General features: G+C 51.4%; 1 protein-coding gene across 2 annotated transcripts in view; it reads left to right on the top strand.

Annotated features, from left to right (window-relative positions):
- Window positions 1-14,557, top strand: part of PLXNA1 (plexin A1) — a 112,585-nt gene that overhangs the window by 80,832 nt on the left and 17,196 nt on the right. For both annotated transcript variants that reach the window (XM_058422169.1, XM_040076033.1), the window contains exons 13-23: window positions 1,514-1,665; window positions 1,978-2,098; window positions 2,444-2,580; window positions 3,125-3,292; window positions 3,999-4,092; window positions 4,575-4,814; window positions 4,972-5,115; window positions 5,811-6,045; window positions 7,405-7,547; window positions 10,020-10,276; window positions 14,166-14,232. In XM_058422169.1, coding sequence (XP_058278152.1) covers window positions 1,514-1,665; window positions 1,978-2,098; window positions 2,444-2,580; window positions 3,125-3,292; window positions 3,999-4,092; window positions 4,575-4,814; window positions 4,972-5,115; window positions 5,811-6,045; window positions 7,405-7,547; window positions 10,020-10,276; window positions 14,166-14,232 — 1,758 coding nt within the window. The remainder of the gene's footprint in view (window positions 1-1,513; window positions 1,666-1,977; window positions 2,099-2,443; window positions 2,581-3,124; window positions 3,293-3,998; window positions 4,093-4,574; window positions 4,815-4,971; window positions 5,116-5,810; window positions 6,046-7,404; window positions 7,548-10,019; window positions 10,277-14,165; window positions 14,233-14,557) is intronic.

Raw genomic sequence — 14,557 nt, forward strand, 5'->3', positions numbered from 1 at the left:
GTGCCGGAGGGTTTTGTTGCTGTGTAAATAGTGAGCTGTGACTGCCTTGGCATGACCCAGGCCTCAGGCACCAGTCCTAACTCTGATGCTGGCCTGGGACATGTCCTGCAGGATGCCTTTGTGGAGTGGGACTGGGTGCTCCTGTCTGAGTTCGTGTGTGCTGAAGGTCACCAGCCCAATGTGAATCCAGAGGGCAGAAGTTAATTCCGGTGGCAGTGGCTGTAGTGGGACTGTGTGGGAACAGCCCCTGCCTCCATGCAGTCCATCAGGGCTGATGATGTGGACGGTGTCCACTGCTGCATGTTTCCCACTCTCAGCTAATCCACTTTTCCTTGCTGTGGAGATGATGTTCAGGAATGAGCCCTTCACAAGGAGGAGGAGGGGGATCCATCTGGCTAAGGCGCCAGGGCTGCAGCTGCCCAGATTTGCCAAGAATGCAAAGAGCTTACACGTGCTTGGTGGTGACTTGAATCTGTCCAGGAGCTGGGCTTAGTGCAGGCAGAGGTGCCTGCCAGTGCTAGAGGGGATCTTAGCCAGGAGAGCAGAGGAGGCCATCACCTACAACAGAACCATCCCTTCCCCTGGGTCAGGGTGCAATTTCTTCCTGGACTGACCCAGCTCGCACTCCCTCTCCTGCTGCCTGCAGCTGCCTTCTCCTCTGCTCTGTCTTTGTGTCACTGGGGACCCATCTGTATCCCCGGGCCCACTCAGGGCATGCAGCTCTGCCATTCATCCCAGTTAGTGCTGCAGGTGGGTGCTTGACCTCGGGGTCAGCAATCACTGATATAAAACTGCCTGTAATTGCCTGGTTGGAGGCAGCATCCCCACATACCCTGGAACAGGGCCCACATCTCTGTTCATCTCTCATTCTGCCACTGTCTGCCAGGCCACACCTGTCTGCTTTATTGGGCATCATCCTGGTAAATGAGGCGTGGTGCTGTGGTGAGGTCCCCTCCCTTCCCAACTGGCCTCAGCAAAGGGTTTGCTGGTGGAGAGAAGCACATTTCCTCTTTGCTTGCCCTTTCTCCTCTGCAGGGACCTGTTGGAGATTCTTTCTCCACGTTGGAGAAAGAACTCTCTCCTGTTGGAGATTCTTTCAAGAGGACATCTTGCACGTGGGAATGTCATCCCTGGTTACCTGGGACCTGGCCAAAAGCCAGGCACATGCCAGGGGCTTCTTGCCACTTCAGCTGGAGCCATGGCTGATGCTGCCCTGTCTCCTTCAACTCTTCTGTCCTTGTCACCTGGGAGATGGCTGTGTCTGCAGCAGGGTGTCCATATCCCAGCCATCTGCTTGGACACGTATCTCCTGGCTTGTTCCTGGGGGAATTTTGTGGATACAGCTGTCACTGGGGAGGTCTTTCCTGCTCTGTGGGCAACTTACAGATTTCTCATCACCTGTCTGCTCCTTGCAGCTTGTAACAGCCATTCTACAGTTGCCTGGGCTGCAGCCTGCCCGAATGAAGTGTCCCTGTGGCTCTGCATCCTTCTGACAGACCATGCTCTCTCCTAGTTGTTCCCTGAGACCGGCCCCAGACAAGGAGGGACCCGTCTGACCATCACTGGCGAGAACCTGGGCCTGAAGTTTGAAGATGTTCGCTGGGGTGTCCGAGTGGGCAAAGTGGCGTGCATCCCCATCGAGAGCGAGTACATCAGCGCTGAGCAGTAAGTGCCTGGCGAGGGGTGGGTGTGCTCCAAATCACCTCAGGAGGGTTAGGGGCAGCAGTGATGGTGTTCAAATGCTGCCCTTGGCTGCAAAAGACATAGAGCTGACTGGGCTGAACTGGGAGGGAAGTACCTGCTGGTTATGATTGCTCTGGGAAGAGCTCAAAGGCTTTGGGGAAGCTTCTTTGCGGGCTGGCAGTGTTAACTGCCACCACCTTGGTTTCTCATGCATTTGCTGGCACCTGAGACCTTTGCTTCGCCCTGGGTGTGTCTTGATGCCAGCACACTGAGTTTCTCACTCTCATCTCTTAGGATAGTGTGTGAAATCGGAGATGCCAGCCTGAGCAAGGTGCATGAGGCACGGGTAGAGGTGTGCATCCGTGACTGCATGCCCAGCTACCGGGCTATATCCCCCAAGACCTTCACCTTTGTGGTAAGCCCCATGCTTGGGACAGGTCTATTACCTTGAAAAGGAGGTGATACTGGGTGGTTTTGGGTGGTTTTCTGGCTGAGTTGGAAAATTTGCCATCATTTCCCAGACAGGCAGGCAGGGATTCTCTGGTCAGACGATGAATCATGATGATTGAATTTCTCCAAGGCTGCCACTGCTGTGCCTCCCCACTGTCCTGCTGGCACTACTAGGCCTTAGTACTGTGCCCAGCTGCTGTCTCACAGGTCCCTCTCCTCTGTGGGCCTGTCACCTGTTTGAAACTGCCTGGGGATTTGGGTTTCAGTTCCCAGCCTATCAGACTCCTGGGATGTCCTTTTCTTTTGACAGATGCCCACTTTCTCCCGTGTTGTCCCAGCCCGGGGTCCTCTCTCTGGTGGCACCTGGATCACCATTGAAGGCACCCACCTCAATGCTGGCAGCAATGTTTCCGTGACCATCGGGGGACGGCCCTGTGCTTTTTCATGGTGAGGGGCACAGAGGGTGGTGGAGGATGGGCAACAGGCACCTTCAAAGGCAGTGGGACCCCCAGACAAAGCAGCAGCCAGAAGCCTGGGCTAGAAAACCGGGAAGGACCATGGGAGCCAAACCCCCTGCATGGCCAAAGGTGTCTCCTCTTGAAACGTCTGTGTGTCAGAGGCTGCAGGAAGAGCCCTAAGAATAGAGATTTTTCTCTAAAAGCACAAAGCCCTGAGGCATGAAGTGGATAATTTTTAGATTAGGGATGATAATGGAGCGGCTCTTTAAATATTTTCCTGCGGTAATTACTGGTTATCAGCCCTAATCGCTGCTGTTTGCAGCCGCCACGATGGGAACACTCAGGAGCTGCTCAGTCTTTCCCAGCTGCCTTTTGTTTCATTTCTTGGATTTTTGCTTTTTTCTTTTTTTCCTCCTTTCTCTCTTCACTGCCCAGCTATTTCAGAGGGGGAGAAGGGCTGGGGCAGGGGGCTCCCAGGCAGCCCTGGCCTCCCTCCTGCCCGGGCACTGACAGGTTGTGTGTTTCTGCCCCAGGAGAAGCGCCCGTGAGATTCGGTGCAGGACCCCCCCAGGGCACACCCCCGGCGGCTCTCCCATCCTCATCAACATCAACCGGGCAGAGCTGAGCAACCCAGAGGTGAAGTACAACTACACAGAGGACCCCACCATCCAGAAGATTGATCCTGAATGGAGCATCAACAGGTGAATTGCAAGGAGCTTGTGGGAGGCATGGGAGACTGTTTCCCATACGGATTTCCTGCTCCTGATGGGCTCATTTCAGTGCTGTGATAATTGCCAGGCTGCACTCCAGAGATGTGGCAAGAGGAGTGTGAGCAATGGCTTGGCACCAGGACTCTGCTAACTCCTGGCCTACAGTGCTTAGCCTGGCAGGGGGCAAGAGCAGAGAGTGCTTTGGATCTGCTTAATTTCAGCTTGACATTTGGCAGTGGCAAATAAAATTAAAATATTTCCCATCGGGGGATTTTTTGAAATGTTTACATATTTTTCTAAAAGGTTTGATTTGGCTGGAGAGGCGGCGAAGGAATCCATTAAGAGCTAGTGCCAAGGGAAGCCTTCCCCAGGCTGTTGATGAGGAGCAAGCTCCCCAGAGGCATGGCCAAGGTCTCAGGGACCACAGGGCTTTTAACACCAAGCCATGGAGAAAACCTGGCAGAGTTCAGCCTCTCCTGTCACCCACTGCCTCTGGTGGAGAAGGGGTGGCAGAGAGGAGCTTGCACTTCTTGGGATGCTTTCCTGTTGTGAATGCTTAGCTGACTTTAGCTTGGGAGCCATCTTCAGACCCTAAACCTTCACACAGGGTGGTATGTTAAGTGTTAATTACCAGGTTTTATATCTGTAGTTGGCCCTGGAAGCTGCCTTTCTTAACCCATTGTCTCCATGTCTCTAGTGGTGGGACATTGCTGACTGTGACTGGCACCAACCTGGCCACTATCAAAGAGCCCAGGATCCGGGCCAAGTACTGCAGCTCTGAAAGGGAGAACGTAAGTGGTGCTGGCTGGGGCTGGGGGCAGAGCACAAAGAGGAGGGGTGCTGTCTGTGTGCAATGTAGGGCAGAAAGTGCACCCTTTGCCCTCCAGGTGTGATGGTCTGGAGAGGCCGAGTTCTGGGGGCTGCTGCCCCAAAGAGAGGCACCAATCTCTCTGCAGAGCCTCCAGCCAGGTACTTTCAAGGAGAGAGCTGAGATCTCAGCATTCAAAACTGGTGGGAGGTTTGTGGGACATCTGTAGGATATTGACAGAAAGAGCCCATCCCTGTTGACATCTTGCCTGCCACCCCTTGCACATCCATTGCAGACAGGAGTCTGTGCCCTGGGGTGGGATGTGATGCCTGTTGATAGAACAGAACAGGAGATTCCAAATCTAAACCCTGTGTCCAGAGCTGCTACTTTCAGGAGATCCTTGTGGGGTCTGATCCTGACCACCTTGTTGGGAGTGGGTCTGACCTCATTCCATGCCTCCTGCAGAACTGCACCGTCTACAATGACACCACCATGGTGTGCTATGCTCCTTCCATTGACAACCCTGTGCGGAGCCCTCCGGAGCTTGGCGACCGCCCAGATGAGATTGGTTTTGTCATGGATAACGTCCAGGCCCTGCTGATCATCAACACCACCAATTTTGTCTACTACCCAGACCCCGTCTTTGAGCCGCTCAGCCCCACAGGGATGCTGGAGCTAAAGCCCAGCTCTCCCCTCATCCTCAAGGTAAAGAGTCAGCACCTGGGAGCAGAGGTAGGGACATGTCCCTCTCTGGAGGTGGCATTTTGTCTCTCCTGGAGCAAAGATTGTGCCATGTGTTAGGTTTCTTTGAACATTCCCCACTGCACAAGAACTGACAGTCTCATTCCTTGCTCCCTCAAAGGGCAGAAACCTGCTCCCACCAGCTGCTGGTAACTCCCGCCTCAACTACACGGTGCTGATCGGAGACACGCCCTGCACCCTCACAGTGTCTGAGACACAGCTCCTCTGCGAGTCCCCCAACCTCACTGGCCAACACAAAGTCACAGTAAGTGCTGATACTGGTGCCTTTGCCCCTTGTGCCTCATGTGTCTCAGAATTTCAGTCTTTATCCCAGCACCAGCCCTGCTGTGTACTCATCCTTGAATGAAGACCAAATAGTATGTGTACGTGCAGGGGCATCCTCAGGAGTCCTCTTCCTGCTCCCTAGGCATCCCTCTTCCTAATTACATGTTTGGTAGGACCAAATTGTCACCCTCCTGCACATTCAGCTTGATGTTACTGTGCCCTGGCTGGTGTTGGGTGCAATGCAGGAGGGATTCCCACCTCTGCTTCCCAGTGCTGGCACATGCTGCAAGGCAGGTTCCTTTGTGGAGTTGTAGTGCAACAGTGCTCACGCTCCAGGACTCTGCCATGTTAAAAAGGACCCAGCATAGTCCTCCCCAGGCTCCCCATCCACAGGGAAACGTGCTTTGCATCCCATCTGTTACTGTAATGTCGTCTGAATGAGACATCAAACTCACTACCTGCTTCATGTGCACCGGCAGCATGTGTGCTGCATACCATTAAAGTGCCTTGAACTGCTCCGGACCAGCCCCTGCCATTACCTGCATTTGTTCACATCATTCAGGCCACGGGCTGGGAGTTGTGTCCCCGTTCCCAGCATGGTGGGCGCAGCAGGGAGCGCTACCTGTGGCACATATTCCCTGACAGCAGGTCATTTTTCCCCCCGCCGTGGTGCAGATCAAGGCTGGAGGGTTTGAGTTCTCGCCAGGGACGCTGCAGATCTACTCAGACAGCCTGCTCACCCTGCCTGCCATCATCGGGATTGGTGGTGGCGGCGGCCTGCTCCTCCTCATCATCATCATTGTCCTCATCGCCTACAAGCGCAAGTCCCGGGATGCTGACCGCACCCTGAAACGTCTCCAGCTGCAGATGGACAACCTGGAGTCCCGGGTGGCTCTGGAGTGCAAAGAGGGTGAGGGGTTCCTTTGCCATCAGCATGGGGGTCTTTGGGTGTTTCTTTCTGCTCCAAGGTTCAGTATGCTCCTCCCCTTTCCTTACTGCCTTTCAGAGTGGGAATGGGCAAAGCTGCCTTGTCACTGGAAGTGAACTCATTTTAGGTGGGATTTGGGGATTTTTCCGCTTAAGAAGTTCTTCTCCATTTCTCCAAGTGGGAGAAAAGAGAGCAAGCGGGGTAGCGAAGGCTTCCTGTGAGTGGGTAGTGTATCTCTCATTATGTGACAGACAGATGCTGTGAAATTGGACAGAATTCCTTGTATGATACTGCTGATAAAACCTAATTGCCCATTATCCCCCTGAGCTGGCTCCAGAGGCCCTGACCCTGCCAGCCACAGCCACAGCCAGCCCGGACGCTGCGAATGAAGCAGGAGCTAAAAACAAGATACTAAAAAGGGGAAAGAAAGACAAACCTTTGCTCCCCCAAGTCCCCATCCCTCCACATGCCTGTGGATGGCACTGGTGACAGGGAGAGGGGAGGGAGCTGGTGGTGGGGATGGTGTCTTGTCTTCCACAGCTGGCAGATAAAAGGATCTGCTTTTAATTAAAAGGCACAATCTCTTCCCTGCCTTTTCTCTTTTCTAGTCCCGCTAGTTACAGATAAGATAGCATGCCTTTCAAGCTGACGGTTTGTTTTTTCTCATCAGGCTGACGAGCCTGCAGTCCTCTGCCTGGCTTTCAGCTCCCTTTAAAGTGCTGTTAATTTGATTTTTCTGAGGGTTTTCTCCCCCCATCCCAACCCCCTTCCCTGGTGCATTTCCAGGACTCTTCTCCCATCAGCTTTTCCCTGTGGGTACAATTAAAGGTTCGGGACCCCCCTGCATCATATTCCCCTGGGAGTTACAGCTGCCTTTGCTGAGATCGTGAGGTTCCGGGGTGGGTGTGTTCAAGCTCTTCTCTCAAGTAGTATTTAGGTCAAAAAGAATTGAGGGCAATCTTGTGGTTTAGGCTAACAGTTTCCCCAAGAAGCTCTGTGTTTGTTCAAACCTTGCTGTTTTCCCCCTGCCCCCAGCATCCCTGGGAGACTGCATGTGCTGGGCAGGGGGGATTTGATCCCCCTGGGACCTGGCAGTTCTGTTCCGAAATCTGCCACTTCATTTGTTCTGGGGATGTTATCCCCACACTCTGCGACTCAATTTCACCATCTGTGAGATGGGGAACAGCAATCACAGCCTGCCAGGAAGAGGAATGCTGAGAATATTCATGCCTTGAGGAGGGTCCACCTGTGGGGTGCTGGGGGTGTGGTGAGGGGCTGAGTGCCAATGCTGTGTGCTGAGACTCCACAATGTGTTGTTTAATTCTGTTTTTCCAACCCTAGCCTTTGCTGAGCTGCAGACAGACATCAACGAGCTGACCAACGACCTGGATGGGGCTGGCATCCCCTTTCTGGATTACCGCACCTACGCCATGCGGGTTCTCTTCCCGGGGATAGAAGACCACCCTGTGCTGAAAGAGATGGAGGTGTGGGTCTGTCTGTCTGTCTCTGTAGAGTTTCACAACGGGGATGTGCCCCTGCACAAGCCCCTGTGCCCCTGGGCTGGAGAGATGCTTTCATTGGATGCTGGCCTGGCGTGGTGCATCTCTCCATGTGGCAGCCGGCGTGGATTTGGACTGGCTGCCAAATGCTTACTGTGCTCTTCGACATTAATATCAATATTTATATTAATATCATTGCAGCTGTCATTTTCTACAGCACTTGCTTTATTCAATTGGGTTTGTTTGATGCCTGACCGGTCACTTGTTTTTAGCAGGGTTGTCTGACATCGCCTGCTTGCTTGGCTCCATTTCTCCATGGAGAACCCATCCTTGGCATCCTTCCTCTGCTCCCCAAACCAGCTCCTTCTCTTCTCCTGGCCTCCCTACCTCTGTATAATTTAGTGCATGCAATTGCACAGCGATTGCTTCTCGTATGCTGGGCTGCTGAGGCCACTCTTGATTAGAGGAAGGAGGGGGGTGACCTTCGCTTCCCCTCACTGCTGACCCAGCACAGTAATTAATGTTGACGTGGGCTTCACAATGTATTTAGGAGAAGTAAATGGCCCTGGTGCAAGATGCACAGTCACTAATTACAAAAAACAAGCTCTTATGGATGGCAAGTGCACGTGCTGGTGTTGTACGTCAGCATGGCTATGGTGTGGGCCCTGGCCTTCTGCCTGCTCTGTTTCCCCAGCCCCTAATCCCAGCTCTGGAGGGTGGTGGGGACCCTGTTTCCATGGATTTCCCCCTGCAGCTCAGGTTTCCGGATGCTCAGAGCCAAAGCAGGCGTGTAGGGCTCCCTGGGGCACAGCCCTTCCTGTCTGTGCAGATGCCTGGCTCTCCTCTCACCTCTGCTCTTGCTCTTAAAGATTTTCCCTAAAGAGGGAAAATGGAAAGGGTATCAAAAAGGGTATCAGAGGAGGAATTTTGCATTTGCTGTGGCAGCCTGGCTGGACTTTGTCCACTTCCAGCTCCTTACTGAAAACATCCTGCTTGAGAGAGCACACCAGCTGAGCCTGGCCTGGGAAGCAAGGGGTTACATTTACAAAGGGGAAAAAACATCCCCCAAAGAGATTAAATAAAGCAACTAGAGTTGTGTAAGCTTCATATAATTTAATCAGGTTTGCTTTTATTTTTCTCTTTACTCAGAGTGTAACATTAGCTATTGCAAGTGACGGAAGGAAGCGGCGCTTGCTCACGCACACGCTAATCCACAGTGCGCACCGGTACCAGCTCCCTTCCTCTGCAGGGTTTAGGGGGAGGCTGGTTGTTTTTTGAGAATTTAAGCCTGATTAAATGTTTAATTCAGTATTGTTCATTTATTTCTGCTAATGATCAGCAAGTTGAACATGGGGGCTTGGAATTGACAAGAACTTGGTGGGAAACAGGGTTTTTGTCCAGCAGGAAAGAGTATTTCAGAGAGGGAAGTTAGAACTGCAAGGAATTTCATTGAACTGAAGAGCGCCAATCCAAAGTTTTGATTGAAGTGAAATGATTTGATGTAAAGAAACTATTCTTCACTTTGAGTTGGTGTTTTGAAATGAAAAGTATTGTTTTGTCTCCAAATACCGACATGAAGTGAAATTTAATGCTCATTCATCCAATCAGGAAGACAGGGAGGGGAACTAAAAAAAAAAAAATTATGTTTTCCCACAGGAAGGCTTTTATTCAGAGTAAACCATCTTTTTTAATGGGAAAATGGAGTATTGTGAAAATATTCATTTCTGATAACAAATGTGTTCAGGGCTGGCCAGAGCTGGGTTGCTGATGGCAATGCAGGTGTGAAAGCATCCAAGCCCAGTCCCTGCTGGGTCCTACATGGCTAAATATGGCCAGAAATACAACTTCAAAAGTCTCATGAGTAAAGGGATTGTTTTAGGGTGTGTCTGCAGTGGGACAGAGCCAGATTTCTGCTATTATTTCCCTATCTGAAATCCATCCCCCACAAACCAGATGGGTTTGCTGCTGGTGGAGCTCAGGGTTGTGGCTTTATTTGCTCTCTGTGTAATACTGAAAGCACATGTTGCAGTGACTTCAGTGAGACTTGGGCTGCTTGTTAGCTGATATTGAAAATGATAATTTGTGTGTGTGTGCTTGGGAGAGAAGGAGTGTTTGTTTATGGGAGGGAAGTGTGTTTATGTGTCGGCACACAAGTGGGAGGGAGTCTTTGTATGGAAGGGTGTGTCTATATAGACATATATATACATTCATGCCCTGAGACTGTCTTAACCTGATGCTGTGATTTTACAAACTAGATAACTCTCCTGAGGGAACTGAGACTGATCACCAAAGGGGAAGCTTGGTAGTAGGGAGTGACCTAGTCCAGCTGTTTTTTGACCCTTTTTCATAATTTCCTTTGGTGGGATTGAGGGTGAATTCAGGGTATGGATTAGTCCAGCCACCTTGTCATCACCCTCCCCATCATGCCTGTCTCTCAGCTTTGCTCTATCCTTGCAGGCCCAGGCTAATGTGGAGAAGTCCTTGACCCTCTTTGGTCAGCTCCTGAACAAGAAGCACTTCTTGCTGACCTTCATTCGTACTCTGGAGGCCCAGCGGAGCTTCTCCATGCGCGACCGTGGCAATGTGGCCTCACTCATCATGACGGCACTGCAGGGCGAGATGGAGTATGCCACAGGGGTGTTGAAACAACTCCTGTCTGACCTTATTGAGAAGAACTTGGAAAGCAAGAACCACCCCAAGCTGCTTTTACGGAGGTCAGTGTCCCCCTGTGAGGCTGGAGCTGTGGGACAGTGCCCAGGCGTTTCTGAACACAGTGACATGAGCTGGCGTCCTTTGGGGATGCCACCAGTGATGGCTTTGGTGTTGGCTGTGGCAGTGTGAACACTGAGTCTGTGGTCAAGCATTTCCTTGCTTGTCTGTGTGCAAGTATGAGAGGGATGTGGGGCTACCTGGCCCCAGCCAACTCAGGAGCACCCGTGGGATGTTCTCACTCAAGTTTGGCCCATGTGGGCTCATGCTGCCTGGGAAGGAGAGAGCAAGGTGCTCACCAGCTGTGCAGGTTGGTGCAGGTAGGGTACATGCTAGGGTCAGATGCTGTGGTGTGTTGCTGGAGATCACCTGGAGAAGGTGACCAGATAGAAGGGAAGGTGATCAGATATGTCCTACATCTCTTGGCACGTGGGGCAACTCTTGCCTTGGCTGATGGCTGCGTGGGTGCCTCTGTGGGCTGGCAGCAGGCAGGAGTCCTCCTTTGCCTGCTGTCTCCTCAGGGCTCACGCGCTTTGCCAGTCATATGGGGGTTTTCCTGGGAAAGTCACTCAGATCTCTGCAAGCTGGGAGTCTCACCAGGGCCAGAGGAAGTGCAAGCAGGAGGCAGCCTGCCAAGCCCTGCCGAGAGTCTGCCTTCCCCATCAATATTTAACAATAGCTCTGAGCTCTCCTTCATCACGGGCTGATGAATATTGAAAGATACACCAAGTCCTGAACAAAAACTATTAATAAGCTTCACTGGTTCAGCTCGAGGCTCTCCATGCCACCTTCTCCCTTTGCACGCCATGTGGTGCCTCCCCATCTCCACCTCCAGCAGCCTGGTGCCACCAGCCTTTGGCAGAGATGCAAGGATGGCTGAGAGGCACAGGGCTGGCATGTCACCAGAGAGGCTCAAGAAACCCAGGACATCTTTCAGAGATCAACTGATGCTCATGTCATGGTTAGACTGGACGAAGCCTGTAAGGTTTTGTATACTTGGCCCTGGGGAAACACCTGGAGAAGACCCAGATGTGAGCTGGTCCCATTTACATCCGTGTTGCCCATCTCATTAGGCACGTTGCTTTCTTACTCTCTCTGCTTCATTTATCACATTACAAGGGTGGCCTTAATGTCTCAAAGCATCTCATTAGCAGGGTGTCAGAGGGGGTGTGTTGTGGCAGATGATGGCTGGCTGGGAGTGGGTTGGGTCTTGGAGGTGCTAGCCGCTGTTCCCCATCCCCCTCCCCAACTGCATTCTTAGGATCTTCTCTTCCAATCCTTCCTCCATAACACCAGATTTCACTGAAATATTCAGAATGCATTTCCAGCCCTAAAGTAAATCAATGAAATATAAATAAAAGGCATGAGGAGGCCAGCAGCAGCAGTGACTGAGCCATCACAGCAGCGCAGGGGCAGAGCCCAGCCTTCACCAGTGCCGAAAGACTGCCAGTCCCCAGCCAATGCTTGAAGGCCATTGCAGTTAGGACAGCAGTAAGTCCCCTGGAAGCACCTTGCTTGTGCCTGCCTGAGTGATATTTAACAAAGAGACACTGTTCTTGAAGCCACGATGCAGAGTGAGTGGTGCCAAGAGCTGTGCTTCTCTATCTTTTTGATTAGCCTTGCTGTTGGGTGTGAGAGCGTGCTTTCTGCCCAGGACAACTGGATTAGCATTGATCTAACTGGTGAGAGCTGTTATTTATTTATTTAGTTGTTGGATAATCCCCCCATTGCTGTGGCATCTGGCTCTATCATGGTTAAAGACAAACATCTGCCAGAGCCTGAGCGGTGGCACTTCAGATAAGCATTATGGCCTTGTCAGGTCCTTTCTAGGGCCAGGGAGGATGTCTGCTGAATAGCTGCAGTCCACTTCTCCCTTGGCTTTCTCTCCATGTCCCTTTCCTTCTCCCTTTTTTTGTTCTCTGTGGTGGATTATTCTTTCCTTGTGGAGGCATGAAGCCTTCCCTTCCGTGAAGCTCAGGTAATGCTGTCCTCAAATGGTTTAAGGAGGGCTGTGCTATTCCAGGGAGGGCAAAAAGTGCTAAGCCCCATTAGCACAAGAGAAAACCTTGGAAGGGACCATATGATACCAAGTCAGCTTGAATAAATTCTGGGAAAGTGGATTTCCTGCCCCAGCCATCTGGCCTTTGGGACCTGCTCCTGGACCATCTGCTGGGCATGGCACTGCCGTTGGGCAGTGGGAATCCTTCTGGGGACTCTAACATTTTGATTCATTATGAACTTTGTTTCTTGGGTCAACCATTTGTATTTGTTTCCCTGGTGCAAGAGGAATGCACCCACGTCCCTGTGTTTATTAGTATTGCCTGTGCTTTCAGGACTGTCTGCATTTGCAAGTGCCTAATCTGATAATTAATGGGTGGATAAGCTAAAGATTTTAGGAGTGAAGGCTATGTTAAAAATAACGGATATGTTAAGGGGAGTTTTAATCTTATGGCAGAGAGATAAGGTGTGGTGCAGAGACAGGCACGTTAAGCTGCACCTGTAGAGCTGCAGGCTTCACCAGGGTCAGCTGTCACCCTCAGCTCCCTCCATGCCTCCGTGTCCCTCTCTCTGCTGGTGTGGTACATCCTGGTACCAGCACCCCGAGATCCCTCATTCTATTCACACCCTCCATGTTTCACACCTGTTCTGAGGAATCCTGCTCTCGCTCTTGTGCATGGTCCGCAGCAGACACAGGCACCTCCCTGGACCATCCCTGCTATGCTGCTTTGGAGCACAGCTGCATCTGGATTTGAACTGTGCTGTAGGAGACTAGGGGTAATATGTAGGTTTTCTCAAGGCAGCTTTGGCTGCTTCCTTTAACTGCATACCCAAAAGCTGAGAGGCACAGCTCCATTTTTACATTTCTTTTGGAGCAAGTGGATGTAGCATTGTACACTTGCAAATTCCTACATCACCCCCCCACTCCCCACTCTCTCTCCCAGGAGACACACAGCAACCCTAAGCATCACCATGCAGGCATGGAAGGGTTAAATTCCAAGCCTGGTGCAGTGTCTTTGTTCCAAAAGTACATGGAAAACAGGTTAAACTTCCAACCCTGCTCTTAATCCCCTTGTTTTCAGATGAATTAGTAGTGAGGATAAGTTTGGTCAAAAACATATTTGGGTCAAAGTTTGCAGACCTAAATCTGGTTGTGGCTTTATCTAAGGCCATGTACTAAGCCCACCAGTGGGCTGGTGGTGGTCAATGACCTCTTGCTCTACTATGGGCCCCGGACTTGATACTTCAGAGATCAAGGGCTGCTTCAGGGGTTGCAGGGATGTCCCACGTCATCAGTAGTGGTGGCCTGCGTCGGGGCAATGGCAGTACTGAGTGCACTGCAGGACCAGAAGGCAACAGCAGCTCCCAGGTGGGGAAAAGGGCTTCCAGCTAGATCTGTCTTTGCCTTGCAACCTCAGCCCTTCTTTCAGGTTGTACTTTAACTGGGGAGCTTGAGGTAGGTTTAGGGACATTGAACTTGGCTTAGGTGCCTCATACAATCCTCCTGTGGAGAGAGCTGTCTGGTTCCAATAGGACATTGTAGAAGAAACTGTAGAAGAAACAAAGTTCAATGAATTAGAAGGTACCAGGGAGAAGCAGAAATCTTCTCATCCCTTGGTGAGACTCTCAGTGGGACAAGGTTGAGCTTGACTTGTAGTTCTCCAAATATGCTGGGGACCTATTTGCTTTTCTCTCCCAGAGGTCTGCTGAAGGGCAGGCTTTCTAGCAGAGCTTGTGCTGTCTGCTTGTGCCCCTTGCTTTGAGCCTCCTTTCCAGATAAAGCCTTTTAAAGGCAAAAGTAATGTATTTACAGTCAAAGGGTGAGGTGGCTAAGGGTGGGATCAGAGACCTTTAATATTCTCTACTGATGGCTTTGCTCTCTGTCTTCCCCTACAGAACGGAGTCAGTGGCAGAGAAGATGCTGACAAATTGGTTCACGTTTCTGCTGTACAAGTTTCTGAAGGTGAGTTCGGGAAGGGATGGCAGCCCCGTGTGGACAGGGAGGTGGTTCCTGCCTTGCTGGGCCAGGTAGCATGCTACCCAAAACCCAGGCTGTCATGCTCTTGAGCATTGCTGTTCCCTCACAGAGCAGAGATTGCTTCCCAGATCTCCTTTTCTATCCTGGTTTTCTGAGATGCGATTCTAGTCTCCTTTTTGGGAAATAACTGAGATTGGGAAATGAAATCCAGATCGGGATTGCTTAATGCTTAGTGGTTTGAGATTTTAACAATGGTGCCCTGAGGAAAGATAAATCTGAAGCAACTCAGCTGAGTCTTGGACTGGTCCCC

Source organism: Hirundo rustica, chromosome 12 (genome assembly GCF_015227805.2).
Source record: "Hirundo rustica isolate bHirRus1 chromosome 12, bHirRus1.pri.v3, whole genome shotgun sequence".
Lineage (NCBI taxonomy): Eukaryota > Metazoa > Chordata > Aves > Passeriformes > Hirundinidae > Hirundo > Hirundo rustica.